Source organism: Taudactylus pleione, unplaced genomic scaffold (assembly GCF_031769625.1).
Source record: "Taudactylus pleione unplaced genomic scaffold, aTauple2 ptg000174l, whole genome shotgun sequence".
NCBI lineage: Eukaryota > Metazoa > Chordata > Amphibia > Anura > Myobatrachidae > Taudactylus > Taudactylus pleione.
The window spans coordinates 2,846,765-2,871,063 of record NW_028284576.1 but is presented as its reverse complement, the minus strand read 5'-3'; the positions used below and the strand labels follow the sequence as shown (position 1 = coordinate 2,871,063).

Below are 24,299 nucleotides of genomic sequence, written 5' to 3'. Positions count from 1 at the left end.
TCGGAGCTCAATCAGCAGCAGCAAGAGAAGAGACAGTGATGTTGGTAGGAGAATTAATGGACACTGAAGCTTAGTGTACTGAGCGGAGAGTTACAGTGAGTAGGGGGTGAGACCGGCTCCCAGCACTCAGACCCATCTCCATGTGTGCCTCCCCAGCCATTGACCTCACCGCACGTTATTGGACTACTCTACAGATGGGTACAGGAGTGAAGTGAAGGCCAGACAGGTGCCCTTGGTAGAGGCTTCATATTTTGGGAGGACAGGGAGCACTGTTTGTCTGAAAGATCATGAATTCCAAACCGTTTGCTGTTTTCTGGGTGATTTAGGCTTGGCATACGATGGCTAAGGTTAGAAGAGGCTATAAGGTGGTGTGTAAAATAAATGGTAGTATTCCCCCAAGCGTCTGACTAGAGGGTGGGGTTATGTTAGTAAAGCTATTTCCACAGGTTTTAGTGCAATGTTAATGTAACTGATAACAGTGGTTCTCCGAAAACTAGGTTGTCTTATAACGAGCAAAAATTATTCTGTCCTAGAACAAAGCATTTGCTTATCCACCAGTTTGTGTTCATGGTGGGGGGGGGGGGTCGTCTTCTATTACAATTCATTGGTGGCAGAGCCAGGAGCTTGTTTGTTGAAAACATTCTCAATTAACTGCATTCATGTATACAGCACACTTCTTTAATGAGAGTAACGAGAGAGAAAGAGAGTAATTTATTTTGGCGAGTGCTTTGCTTATTCCGTGGTCTTATTCTTCAGACCTTTTCAAAGTGGCACATTTAAAGCTTTCCTTGAACGTTCGGCCGGGAGTCTATTGGAAATGATGACTCTCTGCTCTGATCTTTGCAGTACGATGAAGAATTCACAGCAAGACAGGAGGCGCAGGCCGAGCTTCAGAAACGAGAGGAGAAAATCAAAGAGCTGGAGACGGAAATCCAGCAGCTTCGGACACAGGTAATAAAGCTAAATGTAGTCTTTATGTTGGGAAAATTCAACATACAGTCGTGTGTGAAATAAAGTCAAACAAGTGAAATTTGGGAGGATTTTATTTTAACCATTTACTGCTAAAAGACTCGCCCATTGCTATACCCAAGTGATTTCTAAAAGTGGTTATAGGATTGGAATACTACGTATGTTAGGTCTGATGTGGGTTATAATAACATTTATTGCAATTGTTTGGATGATGCTCTTTACTAACAATGGATTAAAGCTGTAGCTATACTGGAGTGGCGAGCTTGATGCCCACCATTATTAAGAGACCAGCCACCTGCTATGGGAAGTTACTGACTGGTACTTGAGGATGGTACTCTGCTGTATTGAGGGTATTTGGACAAGTACCCAAAGGAAAGGATGACAGCCATATAATGGCATTTATTAATACTTTCCTGAGCTGGGTATAGGAAGGATAGGAACAAGTCCTTGATTACCTCCAATATTCTCAGTGGAAGGAGAGGATAACCCCTGGTGTAGCAAGGAAGAGGAGGTTTTATTCTCTGTCCACCTCTCATGTTATGACCTGGGACTTTGTAGGAGCAAGTTACATTAACTGCAATAGGCCTAGGGAAATGTAAGATGGAAAGTTTGTCTAAAGCTACAGCATGAGCCTGGGTAAGTATCTACAGTACTGTAGTGTGATTGCTGGCGGGTTCTCTTGGGGGCGGCTTGGGCTGTACCTTCTGTATTGTGATTGGTGGAGGGGTCTGTGCAGTGTGGCTGGGGTTGTATCTCCTGTATTGGGATTGGAGGAGGGATCTGTGCAGTGTGGCTGGGGTTGTATCTCCTGTATTGTGATTGGTGGAAGGGTTTGTTGAGCGTGGCTTGCATTGTACATCATGTATTGTGATTGGTACAGGTTGGCTTTGGATTTGTGTCACATATTGTGATTGGTCTGCTGAGTGTGGCTCAGGAACGTATCTCCTGTATTGTGATTGGTGGAGGGCTCTATACAGGTTGGCTTTGGATTTGGGTCACATATTGTGATTGGTGGGAGGGTCTGCTGAGTGTGGTTCAGGAACGTATCTCCTGTATTGTGATTGGTGGAAGAGTCTGTGTAGTGTGGCATAGGAATGTATTTAATGTGTTGTGATTGGTGGAGGGCTCTGTACAGTATGCCTTTTGGATTTGTGTCACACCTTGTGATTGGTGGAAGGCTCTTTTGAATGTGGCTTAGGGCTGTATCTCCTGTATTGGGATTGCTAGAGAAGTCTGTGCAGTGTGACTGGGAGACTTTTATATATTATATATGTATTCTGCTTGGTGGTTGATGAACTTTAGTTGATGGACCACTCACCATAAATAGCCACATTGTGCCCCTACAAAAATCAGTCCAGTCCTCCTGCTCTTTCCTGCCTGCCTGAAACAATTGCTCATGGTTCTCTGAATGCATGCGCTGCTGTAGGACCAATATACAGATGTGTCCTGCTGCTACATATTTGCCGATCGTGCTACAAATGTGAGCACCATGCGATTACCCACAGCAGCGTACGCTATGTCGCGCACTGCGATTGCATCATGCAAACGCAGTGCGCATTTCCGCTTGCAGACACACGCCTCGTGCGATTCGCTGCATATGCAGCAAACATGTAGCAGGACACATCTGTAGTTACTTCCAGGCAAAGTAGCCCACTACACCTCCACGTGTGTTACATACATTCATCTGGGTGTCCCTCATAAATAAGATTCCCTTCAGGCAATCCAACATAACAGTCACAGTTTGGGGTAATTTGAAATATGACCATCGCTGGAACCCTGAAACGCACGTTCCGAATCTAAACCTCCACCATTACTTATGTGCTTCCCCAACCAATGGCATTTTAGTGTCCTTAATCAGGATCAAAATGAACCAATCAGAATATATGTTTAGTTGCCACTTTTTCAAACTCTATTGTATTAGTAGTAGTATTATTATTAGTAAGCTGTATAATCTAAGCACCAACATATTCCATAGTACTGCACATTGTGTAAGAGGCACAAAGACATTACTGTACAACCAAGTGCAAATGAACAGAAAAGGAAGACGACTGCCATATGTTAGGTCTAATAACCTAAAAGGTGCGGGTTAGACCAAAATCTGGGCTGAGTGGGGACGAGCGCTTTGAAGCCTTAGTGCAGGGGTGGCCGTCAAAAGCAAAGAGTCCAAAAATATCTGTAGGTATGTCAAAGAGCAGAGATCATGCGCACGGTGAAGGCGCACATGCAAAAAGGGGTGTGGTCAGCTAGGCAAAGCCCTTGGTATGATGATTGTAGGAGCATGTACAACCGCATGGACACAATTACAGTGGAGATAACCATTAAAGGGAAAGAAAAAGCCAAACCAATATAAAAAACCATTGAAAAAAAACAGATCCACATAGCATACTAAAACAAGCCAGATCCACAATATACTGAAAAAGCCACATACACAAATAATACACTGAAAAAGCCACATACACAAATAATACACTGAAAAAGCCACATACACAAATAATACACTGAAAAAGCCACATCCACATAAAATATACTGAAACAGCCACATACACAAATAATACACTGAAAAAGCCACATACACATAAAATACACTGAAAGTCACATCCACATAAAATACATAAAAAAAGCCCTGATTCACTTAATACAATCCAGCTCCTCTGGGTCACTCCAGCAACCTCCCATGTGTCACTCCAGCAGCCCCCTGTGTCACAACAGCAGACCCTCATGTGCCACTCCAGCCCCCCCCTCTCTCCCCGGGCCACTCCAGTCCAGCCACCTTCCCCCACACTCCTCCTACTCCACAGGCCACTAAAGCCCCCCCCCCACCCCCCTACATGTCCCATATAAAATGAAAAAAATAAATAAATGAAAAAACCACAGCTCTTATCCTGTTGCGACTGTCTGTGCCACATATACTCCGGCATCTGCGACCGTGTCCTCCTCGTGGCTGCAGGTTCAGTCACAAGTTGAGCTCCGCCTCCTGTTTGGAGCGTGACATAATCACATCGCCCATACATGCCTCCGGAGCGGAGCAGACTGCTGCAACAAAGGGCGAGCCTCTTCTGAACAGCTGCGCGCCTATCAGAGGAGGCAGTCCGTGTCAGACCCCAGTATAAAAGAGCCTCCCAACTTTCACTCCGGACAGGTCTGCGCTTCCAAGCCCGCATGGCTAATCCGGTTAATTGTGCTTTGACCTTTCAGGAGAGAGACGATTAAGAAACGACTCAGGTTGGCAGGCTATTGAGTAGCGCCTTTAATCAAGTTTCTTATTTGTAATAGAAACCCTAAAGAACTTGTGAACAATCAGAAAGTTGCTTTCTAAATCACATTACAATAATCCTGAATGCATTAGTACTTAATGAGAGGCTGCCCGGGACACACTGGAGCCATGAACCTAGAAATATGTACACGCCATCGGAGGTTTGTAACACGAGCTTGTAAAAATGCTTTAAAGCAAATGGCTATCAGCCTACAACAGACACCGAATCCATGTGTGGTTTTATTTTTTTTCCATATTTACAGATAAACAGCTTCAAATTTTTTATTTTCATAAATTTAAATATCTTTTCCCCCCTGCCAGTATGTTCCTGGACTGTTCCATATGTTATGTTGCGCTTCAGTTAGAGACGTCTTATGAGCTGATATAGAAAAGGATGTGGGATAGTCTTAAGAATTGTGGTTACGCAGTTATAGCTGAATGTTTAGTCTTTCTGGGAATCATTATGCGGAATAATAAGTGGCCTAACCTAGTACATCAGTGTGAGCTTGTAGGAAGGTGCACTGCTACCTCTATCTCCGTTTTATCATCAACTTTCATTTAACGCATACCGTACAATAACTCCCAACGGGTTAGACACCTAGATCGCGACGCACCCGCATCCTTGTGAGGGGGCCTTCTTGCATTGGGGGCCTACCTGTGTTACCTGAAGTGCCTGCTCATGTCCATAGTGTGTGTGTGTATTCCAAGTGGCTAATATATAGCACAGAGGGCACTCGCCAAATCCATGTATTGTGATTTTTATAGATAGAAGTCAAAGACCATAAGTCGACGTTTCGACCCTCACAGGGGCCTTTGTCAAGACATAGATTAGGAGCAGCGGGTAACAGCAGCAGACAGGACAGAGTACAACTCCCTCAGAGAGCTTAACACGCGTCTCTCCCTCTACGCTATGCTGTGATTAAGCAGACATTTCGCATCATAGTCCCTGCGCCTTTATTTTGGTTTAAGAAAAAAAAAAAGGTTTGGGAGTTACCTTCTGATCAGCAAACATCTGCCGTCAGGGTGAAGATGGACCAGATCATATGCACTAATGGAGGCCTGGCCAACCTGTGGCTCTCCAGCTGTTGTGAAACTACAAGTCCCAGCATGCCTTGCCAGAGTTTTATCATTACCCAATAGCAAATCTGTGGCAAGACATGCTGGGACTTGTAGTTTCGCAACAGCTGGAAATCCACAGGTTGTCCAGGCCTGCACTAATGGTATGACCCAAGTAGGTCTCCTCACATACACAACAAATAATATAATGTGTGTGTTTTTATATATACAGTATATACTGTTTGTGTATGTGTGCGCATATATATATATATATATTATATTATATTGTATAATATGCAATCACAGAGGGAAAGCGCAAACATGAGAATAGTAAAGAACCAATGTTTAATAAAATCTGCTCACATACATCAAAGTTATGCTGGCCATACACGCTGCAATTATCGGGACGATCCGCCCGATATCGGCGGATCGCCGAGATAATTGTAGCGTGGGGGGGGCGACTGAGGGTTAAATATTGCTCGGTCGGGCATGCTGGATTGTCCAGCATGCCCGTCCGATGCGATATTTACCCGGTAACAGACAGACATTTCCCGTGTTCCTTCAGGAAATGTCTCCTCCCCTGGGGGCGGAGCGCAGATGTCGGGCTATACACTGTGAGATTTCTCTCACAGTGTATGCCGCGGACATCTGCGGCTGGCAGCTGGCCAGATAAAACGTCTGTCGGTCTGACAGACATTTTATCTTGCTGTGTATGCCCAGCATAAGACGTTTCAAGTATGATCTGGTAGGTCTGTAAACTTAGCCGTAATCTTCCGTACTCAGCGCCCAGCCGCACTCCGCACTGCCTCTGGAAGTAGACAGATGACTGTTCTGTGTATACCTTCCTCTAGCATAAGGAGGACTGGGATTAAGCAGCAGTACATCGTAACAGAAAAGGAAAAAAGTCTGGATTTTAGAGGACACCATTGCGTAGAGTGTGGACGTTTGTACTGATCATTTACAATATATATATATATATATATATATTGTAAATGAAAATGTTTAATTTATTATGCAGCAACAACAAATAAAGCCAACTTTATACTAATACTTCTCAAACCAACAGTATTTATTTACGGGATGTAGTTATGAGACCGGCGGTCTCAATCCCAACACTGGAGTCCCGACAAGAGACTTAAGATAGGCGTCGGTATTTCAACGCCTATCTTAATCCTGATGCCAGAATCCAGGAGGACACGTGCCCAAACAAAGGTAAGCCGGGGTGCCGCAGGTCTTAGCCGCGGGGGGAGGGTTAGGTTTAGGTAACTTAGTGGGGTTAGCGTTAGGTTTTGGGGGTGTGAGGTTAGGGTTAGGCACCCCTAGGGGGGAGGGTTAGGCACCACTAAGCGGGGGTTTAGGGTTAGGCATGAAGGGGAGAGTAGACTTAGGTTTAGGAAATCGGTATGATTTACCACCGGGCCCATGCCCGACAAGGATGAAAATCCTGATCGTCCCAGGTAAGTATTCACTAACCTATTCTACCCCCTAACCCTAACCCTCCCTTAGGGGTGCCTAACCCTAACCTTCCCCCCCAGTGCCTAAACCTAACCCCCCCTACCCCACCGCCTAACCCTAAGTCCCCCCCGGGGGTGCCTAACCCTAACGCTCCCTCCCCCTAGCCTAACCCTAACCTCCCGGGGGGATGCCTAACCCTAAGTCCCCCCTGGGAACCCTGAACCTAACCCTCCCCCCCCCTGCGGCTGTCTGCGCTCGGCACCTGGCGTCCCTTCGATCGGGATGCTGGGCGCCGGTCTCCCGGCGTTGGTAAATTGACAGGCGTCTACATTTAGACGCCTGTCATTTAACCCACGCCGGGATAAAGCGGTCGGGAAGCCGGCTGTCGGGATTAGGTCTGCCGGCTTCCCTACTGCATACCAGGTTTAGGCACTAAGAGGGAGGGCTAGGGTTGGACCACAATAAGGGAGGGTTAGGAGAGAAGGGGGGGAGGGTAAGTATACTTACCCGACCCCTGTCGAGACACCAACCATCGGGATGCTGCTGTCGGTATTTTGACAGGAGTCATCCCGACTACTGGTATTACATACCCTTTCCTTTATTTACTAATCAGTCACTGTTCTGAATACTGTACCTGACAGTAGTGATGCGTTTGTTAGCTGACACATTGTAACAGCTGCCTAAGAGGGTGGTGCGTCCCTATCTTGAATCACTGCAATGGAAAGGCAAGAGCTTTTTTGCAATTGGTTTCCCAGTGTCCTAGTAAATAGGAATGCTTTATATATACAGACTGCTGATTGGTTAGTGCAGGGGGTGGTCACCTACTAGCGCATTAGAGGGGCAGTTTTGTCTCATAGACTATGTGGAAACATCTATTGGTAATTGTATATGGCTTCTTTCTTACCACTTTTGTATGTACTATCAAACCAAATGCTATGTACAATATTTAGTCATGTTTAATTAATTTAATGTAGTGAGGTTATTTTCGAGAAATGCCAAAAACACTTTGCATGCCTCTTGTGCATTCTGTATGTGAGTGGGCTCCTGCAATCTGGCACAGTGTGGCACATATTCCCCTTGCCAACCTGTACTATGTAACACTGTTTGTCTCTAATACACTCGCTCCATCTGCAAATGTTTTTTCTTGTGTTGAATCATTTATATCCTATGTTAAAGTGTATAGCTAAAAGGTGTCTACATATATGCACATTAAAGGCATCTGTGTTTACCACCAAAAACTTTTACTGTTCCTCTTACTCTATTCAGCGACATTCAAATATCTTTTGTGCGGTTTATTTTGGAACAGCTGACCCCAAATAACATTTCACTGCGTTTCCAAAAAAAAACAAGAACCTGCTTAGCTAAATGTGAATATAAAATATCCCAAACTAGTATTTTTTGACCCAATACTCACTAGCTAATGTGGTCACCATAATATAAGCCTCATCCCCTCTGTGTCACTCCAGCCCCATCCCTAAATGTTCTGTGGGTGGGGCCCTGGTGGGTATTGTGGTTGGGGGGTGGGGCAGTGGGTGGGTGTTTTGGGGGGGCACCAGCTCCGATAGCTACCAAGTGTCTTCCGCCACCTTTCCAACTCTGACCCCCCACACTCACCCATCTGTCTCTGTTCCTTCCCCCCACACCCCCTGTTTCTTTTATCAATCTCTGTCTCCCTTCCTCTCCCTCTATCATCTTAGCCCCCTTGTTTCTTTCATCTGTCTTCCTCCCCTTGTTGGGGGACCAGGAGCACGTGTGTGGGGAGGGGCTCTAGCGGACAGCTAGTGAGCGCTGGGATGGAAGGGGCGGATCCTCCCTGCAGGTCTCTACTGCACAACTGAACTGTGAGACAGAAATTAGGCTGCTTATAAAATAGATCTGATTATTTAGCAGCTCACATGAGATACATTGTAGCCTCTGAATCCCATGCCTAGACATAGGATCTGACTTTCTTCCTATGTCTAACTTGTCACACCTGTGGAGTCTGTGTAAGACCCACACATGCCCGAAATAGGCCGGCATACTATGTATGCCATCCTGCCACTATTCCTACTTTGATAAACTCTCAAATTCCATTAATTTGCTTTTTTTTTTTTCACACCACCACTAATACATTTCCAATTCGACCACTGAACCCAATAAAGCAAATTTGCCACCCATGGTAAAATTTTCAGCTAAATTCTGGGATAACTTTAAAGGTAATTTCTTAACTCCTGACTCTCTCATGACTTCCGTGGGAACGCCTCTGTTTGGGCAGCCACCCCTCAGCGCTTGCGACCGGGTCTGAATCAGGCCCTATATTCCCTACCACATACTCACACACTAGGGGTAATTTTGTTGGGAGCCAATTAACCTACCAGTATATTTTTGGAGCGTGGGAGGAAACCGGAGTACCCGGAGGAAACCCACGCAAGCACAGGGAGAATATACAAACTCCACACAGTTATGGCCATAGTGGGTATCGAACCCACGACCTCACTGCTGTTAGGCAATAAAGCTAACCATTACACCGTCTGTGCTGGGTTTGATGCACCTCACCAGCCGGTGAGTGTATATTGGATGCGGATATCGGCGCAGGATGCCGGAACAACGGTAATACCGGTTGGTAACTCAGATCCCTAATGAAGCCAAGTTGGAGACGTTTGTCTACCACTGTGTCACTCTTATACTAAACAAGATGGCGCCGCACATGCACTGTACTGACCTTCTACTGACAGTTGACGAAGGTGCTCTGGTGGGGGTCATAGTACCAGCCCCCGGCGATGGAAACCAAGACTCCCTGCAGACTACCTTGGTGGCCATCTTGGATCAAGGAATGAAGACTTCCTGGAGCAGTAGCGCACTCCACTATCAACTAGAAATACATTTTCAGTCCTCTTTCTGGGAAGTGACATTCGCTTTATTTTTGTTATGACAGAAGCAGGCGCAGGAAACGCCATACAGTCCTAAAGCTGCAATCACCTCATTTCATGGTGACTGTGATTTTATACCACGTACAGGAGATTATTTTCTATTTTTCATGAGCTGTGATGATCTATTTCCATAACCAACTCCCTGTTTGTCATTTACTTCATCTCTTACCTTAATTTAACCGGGCACAACACCCCACTGTGCGGAGGACTCTCGTTGGAGAGCCTATGAGCTTTATATTTAGTTTGACTTGAAGAAAGTGAAATATGTCTTTTTGAGCTGCAGTAATCTGTTCCTTGCAGTAATTGCTGGACAGTTCTATGTTGGGACAGCAGGGCAGGTATTCGGGAATGCAGAGGAGGTGCAAGCGGGAACTTCAGGCCTGATACAGAGATGGAATTTGTTACCTACATGCCGGGAGTCTCAGGAAGAGTAGGCACTTCTCCCGCATCCCGCCCACTTCCTAGTGAAGTGGGCAGGATTAGGTATGGCCAGCGACCATCAATGAGACGAAATCATTGATGGGTTATTGCCGATGTTGGATAGTTTTACCATCGATGACAGAGAGCCAATGGTTCTTTGCCATCGATATACAAGTAGGAGACAATTTTTTTTTCCTGGATGGGACGGAGCTTATCCCCGCCCCCCAGATGCTGCTAATCCTCACCCCCTTTTTGATTGACCAGCAACCCCTGTTCCCCACTGCAGCGGTGGCCATTGTTGGTTCACCATACATGGTTTGTGTGCTATCAATGGTAACCACCGATGGACCCATTGATGGTAACCATCGATGGACACCCCTCCGGTGGCCATCCCTAGGCAGGATGGGGAGATTTTCCAGGAAGTCTGCGTTGGAAGACCCTGGCCTGGACACTCCCAGAAAACAGGCGGACAGCCCCACCACACCCCCTATCGGCCATAACCTGTCCATCAGACTGTGGCTCAGGGGGCACTGCGTGCAAAAACGCAGGACACCATCTGCACATGTTCATCTCTGAGGGCGGGATGTGCTAAGAATCGTGTTGCCAATGTGGTACTTCCTGCCACTTATCGGGTACATACCTGGGTTAATAACGCCGTTATCTATCTAGAAATGCGCAAAAGACAGCTCTCCTGATAAGAGGTGTTCTTTGCGATAGAGAAGTCCCTCTGGCGTCTTTCTGCACATATGCAGAAGTACGCGTGGACCGCAGTGGGTGCTGGGAGGGATCCAATTGGATCTGTTTCAGTGCAGAACATGAAAAGAAGCCCAAAGGCCATCTGAAGATGCCGTTGCCCACCGGGTCAAAGCTCCTGAAGCTTGGTACATGTGGAAAAAGAGGCCAAATTCTGAAAACGGACATTTCTTATTTTTGGCCGCATTTTCCGTTTAGTACAGTCCATCCCGCCCTGAATGAGATCCTTTGTACCCGCAGTTGGATGTTTGAATCCAATACTCCATATAGGATCTCACTTAGGGTCTCATTCAGACCCGCTTGCAAGCGGGACGATGTAGAGACCCTGCGCACACGCAGCAGCTGCACTGCGCGTGCGCAAGCCCCGGAGCGAGAGAGAAAAAGGGGCGGCTGTCGATGGTGATCGACAGCTTGCACCATTTTTTATAGGCGGGGCAGAGGGGTGGCTTGCCAAATGGATGCGTTCCCGACGGAACGGCTGCCGTTTGGGGGCGGCCCCACTGACCTCACTCTAATAGAGCTGAAAGCTCACTGGGGCTTGCGGGAGAAGAGACCCTACCGCAAGGGTCTCGTCGCAAGCCACGATAGTCGCCATGGTCTTGACCATCACGACCATCAACCTGGCCGCTCGCTAAAGCTGTGGGTGGTCACCCACAGTTTAGCGAGCGGCCATGAGGCCGGCTCATTTTAGAGATGCAGCCGCCCTCATTCAGAGCGAGCACTCACATTTTGCGAGCGGCTCTGAATGAGGTCCTTAGCGTTGGAGGCAATTTGCATCTATGCAAAAATTTGAAATGCTCCCAATACAAGAGATTTTGCTTCACTGTGAGTACCCGAGATGCCCGAAAAAGGCCACAACTTACATTTACGTGATTGAGGTCCATTAGTCTCTATTTATAAAGATCATAACATGTTAAGAAGATCATGTGCAAATTACTGTTAGCAGCTTTCTGTTGTCTTCAGGGAAAAGAGAGAAGTATATATTAATATTTTTCTAACCTATCTACTTGTGAGCTGGAGACTGCAGCTGTCATGGCAATAGATCAGCAGTCACAGCTTCTGAAAAACGACAGCTCTCCCTTCTCTGTCACTATTATTATTATTATCCTTTATTTATATGGCGCCACAAGTTTTCCCACTGCGCCTTACAAGGTACATAAACAGATTGATTTACAGTGACCTACAGTACAGTACAATACATTACAGGACATGGATAATATACATTGTTACATTCACGACCATAACACCCAGATAAGCAACAATGCAAAGCAACCAAGTGTTAGGTGCCCCGGTAGAGCGTAAGAAGTAGATGAAGGTATAGTAAGGAGAAGCACTAGAGGGTAGAGGCAGGCACTATAACTTGGCAGGAAGCCAGGGCTGTTTTAATCACTGTTTCCATTGTTGTAACAATGTTGCAGCCTCCTGAATAGCAGTGAGCACCTGATGCTGACGTATTTTATTCTAGCTTTTAAACATTCGGCAGCAGAAAATCTCAAACCATGTTTTCATATCATCTTAGTAATGTTTTTAGAGTATACTGGTTTAAACAAGCGGAAGAAAAATTTCTCATCTCTATTTGTACTGTTCCTAGACTGCTGAGACATCTCTAGAAACCACCATACTACAGTACTGTAATGTACGTCTCACTCTTTGTATAGTTTACACCACATTCCCAACTTTGGGACATGTCCTGTGCTGCTCTACCCAAAACATTATAGATGGGTTTCTTCCCCCGGATCCTTGTCTTCAGCTGTGTCAAGACTTCCATCAGATGTTTGCAGTTGGGTCAATTTTCTAACTACTTTATTAAATGTGCCTCCCTTCCCCCCACAGATTATCTCAGAAGTACTCGCACTGGGGTGCGATACAGAGAAAGTGATGGGGCAACAATTACCTAGGACCATGCAAAACGCTGCTTGCTTTAGACTCGGCTTAGGGCATTTGACAACTCTGGATATTAACATAGGGCCTGATTCAGAGCTGAACGCTCTGACCAGAGCGCTCGCTCTGAATCAGGGCCCTCCTACCTTTTTTTGGAGCGTCCTCATGGACGCTCGCATATCTGTGGGTTACAAGACCATCACGACCATCGGGCTTGTGATGGAGACCCTGCAGTAGGGTCTCGCTGCCACAAGCCCTGGAGTGATTTTGGCTCTATCAGAGCCAAAATCACTCCCACTGACATCACTAGTGATGTCAGTGGGGCCGGCTTGAGACGGTAGGCATTCCCAAGGGAACGCCTCCGTCTGGCAGGCACGCCCACCAAAGGGGGCGTGCTGTCAATCAACATCGACAGCACGCCCCCTTTGGTGCGAGACCCGGAGCGATGGAGAGCCCGTCGCTCGCCGGGTCTCGTGCATGCGCACGACGGAGCTCCCTCTGTCGTGCGCATGCGCAGTGGGGGAACATCGACCCGCTTGCGAGCGTACTGCCGCTCACGAGCGGGTCTGAATGACCCCCATAGAATGTCCTAAACAGGATACAAGGTAAAACAATGCAGCCCATGTAGAAGACCTAACTCAGGAGTTCCCAGCCACGGTCCTCAAGGCACACTAACAGTCCAGGTTTTAAGGATAGCCATACTGGAGCACAGGTGACTTAATTAGTACACAGTTATTTTGATTTAACCATCTGTGCTCAAGCCTGGATATCACTAAAACCAGGACTGTTAGTGTGCCTTGAAGACCGAGGTTGGGAATCACTGACCTAACTGAAATGGGGAACTGTACTTTATATCTATAATCATATCGCATGTGCAGATGTGTCCTCATACATCTAGCCTCAATACGCCAAGAAGCGCTACTTGCCTGACGCGAGTGAGCCGACAGGTTCCGTGTAACTCTGTTGGCGTAGGGCGTCTTTGACATGTGATACTTGTATATCTGTGCGCTCATGAGTGTGTATATGGTGCACAACAGAACTTGGAATTAAAAAATTTGTGGCTGCTACATTGTAGCACTATGTACGGTGGGATCGCTATTGCCATCACAGCTGCCATTACGCACGCAGTCCCACTGCGAAAATATGCTAATGTTTGCAATCGCAATGCCGTTGCAGCCGAAGGACGCCCACTTCACCCTTACTTACATCCGTATTACTTTGCGAGTCTGCGAAACCATCGGTAACAGTGAGTACCATCACAGCCTCACGCACACTTGCACAAGCTCTGACCTTACTCAGGAATTGCTAACCTCATCGCACGCAGTGAAAGCCCAAAATGCGTATGGCATCGCAGTGCTTAATTTATGCACGCCCCTGTAACGGCGTTCAAACACATTGCCACGTCTGTGTTTCGTCGACCTGTCACCACCCCCAAATGGTCACTTCCTGTGAATCCCTCTGCGATGGGTCTGGGTAGTCACTGCGATCGCTGTCCGATCACAGTGAGACCTTCGCGCACGCACCCTGCGATGCATGTGCAGAACCCAACAATTGGCTTTCTGCGTGCTTAATCGTAGTGGCGATTTTTAATGAATCAGGCCCACTATACAGATTCAGGGACTCAGTCGCACACAGATATACAAGTGTCGCATTATCAGATTACTCAACGCAGTCTGCTGGTGCGTCCTAGTGGTATTGCATTGTGACCTAGAAGCATTAAAAAAAAAATCTGGCGCTAGCAGAACATACTTACCTATTTTTGAAAAAGCATGTCAGGGAGATTGTGAGAGCAGCACCTATGAGCGCGGCGGTAAAGTGGGCGTGTCCTGCTACATCTGAGGGGCGTGTTATAATGCTGACTTACATCCTAATGTAGATGAGCCCAAGAGCAGTTAGTAAGACCTACTTGTTGATGTAAATGCACTGATACTCTACAGAAAATACATGTAGCCATAGGGGTCATTGGGGGTCATTCATACCCACTCGCGAGCGGCAGTACGCTCGCAAGTGGGTCGATGTTCCCCACTGCGCATGCGCACGACGGAGGGAGCTCCGTCATACGCATGCGCGAGACCCGGCGAGCGACGGGCTTTCCATCGCTCGGGGTCTCGCACCAAAGGGGGCGTGCTGTCGATGTTGATTGACAGCACGCCCCCTTTGGTGGGCGTGCCTGCCAGACAGAGGCGTTCCCATGGGAACACCTACCGTCTGAAGCCGGCCCCACTGACATCACTAGTGATGTCAGTGGGAGTGATTTTTGCTCTGATAGAGCCAAAATCACTCCAGGGCATGTGGCTGGGAAACCCGACCGCAGGGTTTCCCTCTCAAGTCCGATGGTCGCGATGGTCAAGACCATCGCGACCATCTTTTTGCACGCTCGTATATGCTGTGGGTGGTGACCCACAGCTATACGAGCGTCCAGGAGGATGCTCCATTTTAATGGAGGAGGGCCCTGATTCAGAGCGAGCGCTCTGGTCAGAGCATCTGGCTCTGAATCAGGGCCATTGTGCCTTATAACCAATGCAGGGAAATGATACCAATGATCCCATTTGAATGTATATATATATATCTGTTTAATAAGGGAGATTACTAGCCTCTTCAGGGAGACAGGGAGATTGCTACTATTTCAGAGAGTCTCCCTGACAATGAGGGGGGGTTGGCAAGTATGTAGCAGAGTCTCACAGGACCTGGCACGCTGAGAGGGGCTTTTTGATGCAACTGCAGCAAAGATGTGTAAGGGCACCTCTGTAGAGTATAAAATGTTCTACTATATGCATAGGTATACTGTACATTAGAAAATATAGCTCCCTGGTGAAGGGCGCTGACAGTTTAATAATGACATTCAGAGAGTTCTGTTCAGTTCCCAGTGTCAGCATTTCCCTATGCACCGCCACCGGGCATCAGAAACAGATTGTAAGCTCTGCTGGGTGTTATTTTGTTGTATATCACTTTATATGATAGCATTATTCAATATACAATATAGATGGGAGAACATTATATGTGCCCTGTTATATCTGGGAAGCCTAAATCTGCTAACTCTATGTGAGGTTACAGTAGGCAGAACGCGTATAATTCGGGTACAAATGTTGCTCTGCAAATTGAAGCTAAGCGCAGGTGTTTAGCAAGAGTCTCCGTAACAACAACAGCAAACGACTGTTTCCACTCATCCCAAATACCTTTTATGTTCTTCTATTGCCAATACATATATATATATATATATATATATATATATATATATATACAAAGTTTCATGTTTGGAGAGTATAAGTTTATTTTCTTAAACTGTAATTTTTTTCCCCCAATAAGTCAAAAAGTGTATCTCTACCCCAAATGTATTGTTTTACCTAGTAGTGTTTGTGTGTCTGTGTGTGACTGCATGTTTTTCAGTGTGTTTCTGTATGTATGTGTCTGTATCTAGGTGTTCCTAAGTCTGCATTTATGTGTTGTGTGTATTTGTGTTCTCCTGTGTGTGCGTGTTTGTGTGCCTGTCTGTATATATGTATGGTGTAACAGTGTATGGCCCTGATTCAGAGCGCTCGCTCTGAATCAGGGCCGCCCCTCTGTTTTTTTTGAGCGGCCTCCTGGCCGCTCGCATAGATGTGGGTGACCACCCACAGCTATAGCGAGCAGCAAAAAAGATGGTCGCGATGGTCAAGACCATCGCGACCATCGGGCTTGCGACGAGACCCTTGTGGTAGGGTCTCGTCTGCCGCAAGCCCTGGAGTGCTTTCGGCTCTATCCATGGGAACGCCTCCGTCTGGCCAGCCACGCCCACCAAAGGGGGTGTGCTGTCACTCACCATCGACAGCACGCCCCCTTTGTAGCGAGACCCATAGCGATGGCTTGGCCGTCGCTATCCGGGTCTCGCGCATGCGCACGACGGAGCCAGCTCCCTCGTGCGCATGCGCACTGGGACAACATCGACCTGCTTGCGAGTGCTCAGCGCTCACGAGCGTGTCTGAATCAGACCCTATGTGCGGTGAGTGCAACTGAGGGAGCTGTGTCAGAAGTACAGTATAAAGCTGGTGTAAGTAGAGTGTTGGGACCGGCCCCTGGTGAATAAAGGCCCCCATACATCAGAGATTGATTGCAGCAATCGTGCAATTTGCAATCAATTGTGTATAAAAATCTTTCCCTTTTTCATTCGATTGCAGAATTGCCACAATCAGTTGCTGATGTATGGGGGCCTTTAGATATCTGTCAGGTTACTATTCTGAGTGACCAATTACAGATGTGTCCTAACAGCGAAACGCCTCTCACAGTGTACCCGAGACGCTGGGCTGTGATTTGAACTGCGCAGGAAGTAGGTTTTAAACACAAAGTCGCATATGAAGCACAAACGGAACTTGTCGCGATAAATCATTGTACCCACTGTATTGTAGTATTCTTACAGATTCAGACTCGTTCGCACACAGATGTAAAAATGTTGCACATCAAACTGATCAGTGTAATCTACAGTTAGAGGTTATTAAAATTTGTGTTGTATTTTAGGCTAATTTATCTCAGAATGGACCGTTCCTCTAATCGGCTGCACTTCAGAGAGCCTGCTGCAGCATCTGTATGACTGTCAGATAACCGATTTCCATTTTATCATCCTACAAATCTTGTGGCCACAGCTGTGTGATACCTTCCACCTTAAGTGTCTCAGCGTCTCGCAAAGGGTGGCTGACTTGCATGCAAACACGCAGTGAGAACATGCAAACTCCTTACAGACTGGCCCCAGGTGGGAGTTGAACCCATGACCCCATCACAGTGAGGAAGCAATGCTAAACAATAAGCCGCCATACAGATCTTTACTGGCCTAAGTAAATACAGCATTTAGCTGCTTCCAGTGAGTGGGTGAGGGAGGGGGGAGCCGGCATATCGGGCGGTCGCCCATCCAATCGCACTGTGTGTGCGGACCGCCCGATATGTCGGACGCCGGATCCCCTGTCTCTTTGTACGGTGCCATCGCACCGTGTGTGGGGGCCTTTAGGGCTGAGGTCCTTTCTAATTTAGTATGCACTGTACATATATGAATTAGAGATGTTGGCAAAACCACCCTCAAGTGTTTTGGATTCTTTTTAAATCGATAAAAACAGCTAAAATCATGTCATTTGGACCTGTGTACATGCAATCCAAAACCAGAGTTCAGTTTTTAAATCTGAGTTTCGAACTGATAACGGTCTCGTGTCGGGACTCTGTTTGACTCGGAACCCCAAAGCAATTCCGAACTGCGAGTCGATTTGACTCTGAGCCCCTACATTCGTGTATGTTCAGGGCCGGTGCAAGGTTTCTTGTCACCCTAGGCATTTCTTCAGCCTTACGCCCCCCTGCCCCCACCCTTGATAGCTACAGAAGCCCTTATACAGTGCCCCCAGTAGTGGCCCCCCTATGCAGTGCCCCCAGTAGTTGTCCCCCCATGCAGTGCCCCAATATAGTTCCCCTTATACAGTGCCCCCAGTAGTAGTCCCACACCTATGCAGTGCCCCTTATATAGTGACCCCAGTAATAACCCTCCCTATGCAGTGCTCCCAGTTGTAGTCTACCCCCCAGCAGTGCTCCCAGTAGTAAGCCCCCCAGCAGTAATCCCTCCCTGTGCAGTGCCCCCAGTAGTGGTCCCACCAGTGCAGTGCCTCCTGTAGCAGTGCCCCTAGTATTAGCCCCCCCCAGCAGTGCCCCCAGCAGTAATCCCCCCTATGTAGTGCCCCCAGTAGTAGCCTCCGCAGCAGTGCCCATAGAAGCAGTCCCCCCAACAGTACTATTAGTAGTAATCCCCCTCTATGCAGTGCCCCTAGTAGTCCTCCCAGCAGTGCCCTTAGTAGTACCCCCATCAGTGCCCCTATTAGTACCCCCAACAGTGCCCCTATTAGTACCCCCATCAGAGCCCCTAGTAGTACCCACATCAGTGCCCCTGTGAGTACCCCATCAGTGCCCCTAGTTCTACCCCCGCAGTACACCTTCAGTGCCCTTAGTAGTACCCCCAACAGTGCCCCTAGTAGTACCCCCATTAGTACCCCCATCAGTGCCCCTAGTAGTACCACAGCAGTAGTTAGAGACACACACACACATGAAAAAAAAAAAAACCTCCACTTACGTTAATCCCCGCTCCGGCATGCTCCTCCGTCCGGCATCCTCCCGGGCCGGCCCGCTCTGCATGATGGGAGAGACGTCATCACGTCTCTCCCATCAGCCACTGCGGGAGCCGGAAACCCAGCTCCAGCAGTGGGCGCAGCAGCCGATGAGTCTGCTAAAACACACAGCTGCCGGCGGCTGTGTTTGTTCCTAGTAGTGCAGTGCGGACAGCACTTATGTGCCGACCAAACTGCCGCCCTGCAGGGCCGGCGCTCTTAGGCAAATGCCTGAGTTTGCATAGTGGTAGCACCGGCCCTGGGTATGTTTGTATTCCAGGAAAACTGAACTGCTCTATAATAAATATGTCCTACTTCTTCGTGAAGCATTTACTTGTTTTTGATGCTGTAATTTGTCACACTAATAATTTAAATGTTGGTATCCAGAAACATTCGTGTAATTAGGCGGTATCCAGCGGAGTGGCAGCGACTGATTGAGGGCTGTACAACGTCTGCAGAACACAATTAGTGACTTTGAGAACACTTGTAACTTCCAGCAGGATGTGTTCACAGCCAGACGCACACTTTCCCCAACTGCTGTAGAACAAGGACTACAATACAGATGTATCTCATGTTATTCCGCATTTTAATCGTCTGTGTGGATCTTACTGTAACCTATTGCTCCTTTTCATATATACAGAATGTTAGGGCCCGTTTTTACACTTTAGAGATGGGAGAGAGAGAGCTCATTCTTACACCTTCATGGAAAGGTCTCACAGTGCTCCGTGTATTGAGTATGTGCATGGTATTATTATCATTTATTTATATGGTGCCACAAGTGTTCCGCAGCGCCTTACACAGTAATAGGTGACCAGTGACTTACAGTACAATACAGGACCAGGACATGGATAATACACATTGCTACATTAGCGACCATAACACCCAGATAAGTAACAAAGCAAAGCAACCAGGTGTTAGGTGCCCTAGTGGGGAGTAAGTAGTAGATGAAACTAAAGTAAGGAGAAGCACAAGAGGGTAGAGGGCCCTGCTCGTAAGAGCTTACATTCTAAAGCTTACATTGTATGTATACCATCCAACATTTATACTGGCCAAATCCCCAAAGCCCCACCCTCATCCCCAAAAAAGGGCCCATTTTAGCCGAAGCTGCATCCATTTTTAGGTTTTTTTTATTGATTGGGACTGTCCTGACAACATTGTTCCAAGCCATGCCGCGTTACCCATGCTGCCCCATATTCTGTGAGGACATTACAGGGTGGTAGGCCACATCTCAGAATTATATGCAGTAATTTGTTGCCCTGTTTATAACGCCTTTGCATACTCCAATCCTAACCTACAGCCATGGCCAAAAGTTTTGAGAATGACACAAGTGTTGGTATTCACAAAGTTTGCTGCTTCAGTGTTTTTAGACTTTTGTGTCAGATGTTACTATGGTATACTGAAGTAACATTACAGCATTTCATAAGTGTCAAAGGCTTTTATTGAGAATTACATTATGTTTATGCAGAGTGTCAATATTTGCAGTGTTGACCCCTCTTTTTCAAGACCTCTGCAATTCTCCCTGGCACGCTGTCAATCAACTTCTGGGCCACATACTGACTGACGGCCGCCCATTTTTGCCTAATCAATGCTTGGAGTTTGTCAGAATTTGTGGGTTTGTGTTTGTCCACCCGACTCTTGAGGATTGACCACAAGTTGTCAATGGGATTAAGGTCAGGGGAGTTTCCAGGCCATGGACCCAATATTTCGATGTTTTGTTCCCCGAGCCACTTAGTGATCACTTTTGCCTTATGGCAAGGTGCTCCATCATGCTGGAAAAGGCATTATTCATCACTAAACTGTTCTTGGATGGTTGGGAGAAGTTGCTCTTGGAGGATGTTGCTCTTGGTGTTCTTAAGCAAAATTGTGAGCGAGCCCACTCCCTTGGCTGAGAAGCAACCCCACACATGAATGGTATCAGGATGCTTTACTGTTGGCATGACAGAGGTGTAGACATGAGACAAGGAGTAGAGGGCCCTGTACCCAAGAGCTAACACTCATCCTTCATTATTTCTGTTACTGGGAAAAGTAGATGGATGCCAAAATCAATGTTCTTATGGAGCAGGTTGGGCTTTGCTTTCATTGGCAAAACTTGCTTAATAATACTAATACTATTACTAATAATAAGAATTATTAGTATTGTAGAGGTCTTTTTGTCAAATATTTTGCTATGTATTTTTCATGCTGGTCACCTGTATAAAACAATACTGTTTGTCTTCTGTATGTAGAACCTAATTTGCAAAGAACATTATGCTTAATTCTGTAAGAAATTAGGTCTGCCTCTAAATGTGTTTTTCTCGATAAAGACTCAGCACATTTTATTTAAAAAGCAGAGGGACTAAATTATTAAAGTACATTTATTTTAACCACAATGTGGAGTATATACTACATGAGCCCTCCACCCTGCAAAGAGGAAATCCGATGCTCAAACAGCAACAGCAATGCTGAATAGTGGCGGGGGGGGTGACTACTTTTGGCCTTATGGGGGCAAACACAACAAAGAGACTCAGGGCCTGATTCAGACCCGCTCGCATGCGCTGAGCGCTCGCAAACGGGTCGATGGTGACCTAATGCGCATGCGCACGACGGAGGGAGCTCCGTCGTGCGCATACGCGAGACCCGCATAGCGACAGCCAAGCTGTCGCTATGGGTCTCGCACTAAAGGGGGCGTGCTGTCGATGGTGAGTGACAGCACGCCCCCTTTGGAGGCCGTGCCGGGGGCGTTGCTGCCCAGACGGAGGCGTTCCCATGGGAACGCCTACCGTCTGGGGCCGGCCCCACTGACATCACTAGTGATGTCAGTGGGAGTGCTTTTGGCTCTGATAGAGCCAAAAGCACTCCTGGGCTTGCGGCAGCGAGACCCTACCGCAAGGTCTCGTCGCAAGCCCAATGGTGGCGATGGTCTTGACCATCGCGACCATCTTTTTGGCCGCTCGCATAAGCTGTGGGTGGTCACCCACAGCTATGCGAGCGGCCAGGAGGCCGCTCCATTATTAGGTAGGAGGGCTCTGCTTCAGAGCGAGCGCTCTTGTCAGAGCGTCCGGCTCTGAATCAGGCCCTCAGGCTCTTATATCAGTGCCCCAGTAACAATGAAGAGATGCCTGACGAAAGCCATGCTGATGTGGCTTGTTTAATGTCAGTGTGCTTGTACTGTATATTGCCAATAGAAAATTGGGATGTGTAGCGCTCAGACCTATTGCTAAGTGGTACTGTTTAAAATGATTGGGGGGCCTATTCATCAACACTAAAATAACGGTTTTAAGGACATTTTCCTTAATTACCGTTATTTTAGTATTCATGAACACACTTAACACAGGAGATATCACTGATATCTCCTGGTTAAGTCCCCCGGCGTTAATTTCCACACTCCCCATACATTAGTACTTTAGTATGGGGATATGGAAATTATGGTATTCATCAAATGCCGAAAATTATGTATTTTCGGAATTTTATGGTGTTGCTATACGCCACTCTCAGGTGGGGTATAGTGGGTTACACTTACTTGCTTTCAGCTGGGCAGGTCCTCCTCGGCTCGCTCAATGACTCCCTCGTCCCTCCGGCTCCTGCTGCTGCTGCGACTGTGTTCTCCCGGCTGAACACAGTAAAGTTCTTGGCCGGCTCGCACCACTCATACTCCCTGAGGAAGGCCCGCGCTGGGCAGAAACGCTTTGAAGTTGCATCCACATCTTCCATACCAAGCGCTACACTATACCACAGATACAGTAGCACGAACACCCGCACCCACAGCGGGCCATGCTACCCACCGGACTGAGCCGATATCAACGCAGGACACCACCTATACAAACACCCAGCAGGAATCAACCCGCAAAATCCCAGGACTGGGGAATCGTGCCTCATCACCACCGTGTCAGCAATGTACCTGGATGTAGCAGACCAGAAGGATCGATACACTACGGTCAGTCTACATTCGAACTGCCTGAGGAAGCATCTCCTGAAGGTCCCCATTGTGCAAGATCGATGTCACACGGTTAACCACACCAGGCCACCCTTGCCCACCACTCTCTGCTACACATCCACAAGTATCCAGGCACCGACCACGCCTAACCAGGATGACCAGACAGGTAAGCAGGACACCGCCCCTAGCTCTGAAAAGTCTACAACACTAGGTGGAAATTAGACTCTGCTTAACCACGTATTGGACTCTCTGAATACCGGAATAGACCATTCTGGGTACTGATAATACCCACTACCACCTTTCACTTTAAGGCAAACACTTTCCGCACTAACATTGTTACTGGACATTGCCACATTGACTTGTTTTGATTTGTTTTGCTGCATCCTGGATGTCCGAGGTTGTCCCACTTGTGTCATTTTGCACATTACAATATTTGATCATACCAACCAACCCACATCTATGATTGCTACATTTCTCTGTACAAGCACCAATATTCTATTTACTGCTGCTATCTATTGAGACCAGTAAACTATTATCAACATTTTGGGTTCATTTTTCTTTACACATCACCCAATCATTTGAAACAATACCACTTAGCAATGGGTCTGAGAGCTACACATCCCAATTTTCTAGTATCCCCAGTGGGGACAGGTATCCCCACTCGTGGCAGCAGCACTTACCTTTTTTACACAAGCGCACACTTAGTGCACAAGGCTATCCATCCCAATCTCTATATATTGGCAATAAAATATAAAAAAAAACCCATTATGTTAAAGAACTGTTATCAAATACAACACCTACAGTATCATCCCCATCTGACTCGAACAGAAGTCAGTAGATCTGTGACCTCGACACTATACAGAAAGCATCCCTGTGATCACACAATATAGAGAGCATCTCGATGACTAATATAATAGAGAACATTCTTGTAGCTGACACACAATACAGAGAGCATCACAGTGAATAGTACACAAATTATAGAGCATCCTAGTGACTGCCACACAATATAAAGAGCATTCCTGTGACCACCGCCCAATACAGAGTATATCCTTTTGACCACTGCACACAACAAAGCGCATCCCGATGTCCACCACACAGTAGAGAAAGCATCCCTGTGATCACACACTATAGAGAGCATCCTGGTGACTAATATAATACAGAGAACATTCCAGTAACTGGCACACAATACAGAGAGCATCACAGTGAATATAACACAAATTAGAGAGCATCCTAGTGACTGACACACAATATAAAGAGCATTCCTGTGACCACAACCCAATACGGAGTATATCCTTTTGACCACCACACACAAAAAAGAGCATCCCAGTGTCCACCACACAGTACAGACAGCATCCCTGTGACCACTACTGCGAGGATCCTGTGCAAATGGCTGCTGATCATATGTCAGCCTGACACTGCAGGATGGCCCAGGTGGTCCTAAACCAAAAAAACTTGTACCAGCCCAGGGAACGATGCCAACTTGCCCTCTGGCCCAGCCCACAGATGCATACACACTGTTGCTGAAGTCTCTCCAAATAGTCCTTCTTGACGTGCCAGGTTTCTGGCAGCTCGGCCATGTT

General features: G+C 47.1%; 1 protein-coding gene across 3 annotated transcripts in view; it reads left to right on the top strand.

The window, feature by feature from the left end:
* Positions 1 to 24,299, top strand: part of DIAPH2 (diaphanous related formin 2) — a 1,301,891-nt gene that overhangs the window by 363,577 nt on the left and 914,015 nt on the right. For all 3 annotated transcript variants that reach the window (XM_088475573.1, XM_088475574.1, XM_088475575.1), the window contains one exon: positions 847 to 951. In XM_088475573.1, the coding sequence (XP_088331699.1) occupies positions 847 to 951 (105 nt within the window). The remainder of the gene's footprint in view (positions 1 to 846; positions 952 to 24,299) is intronic.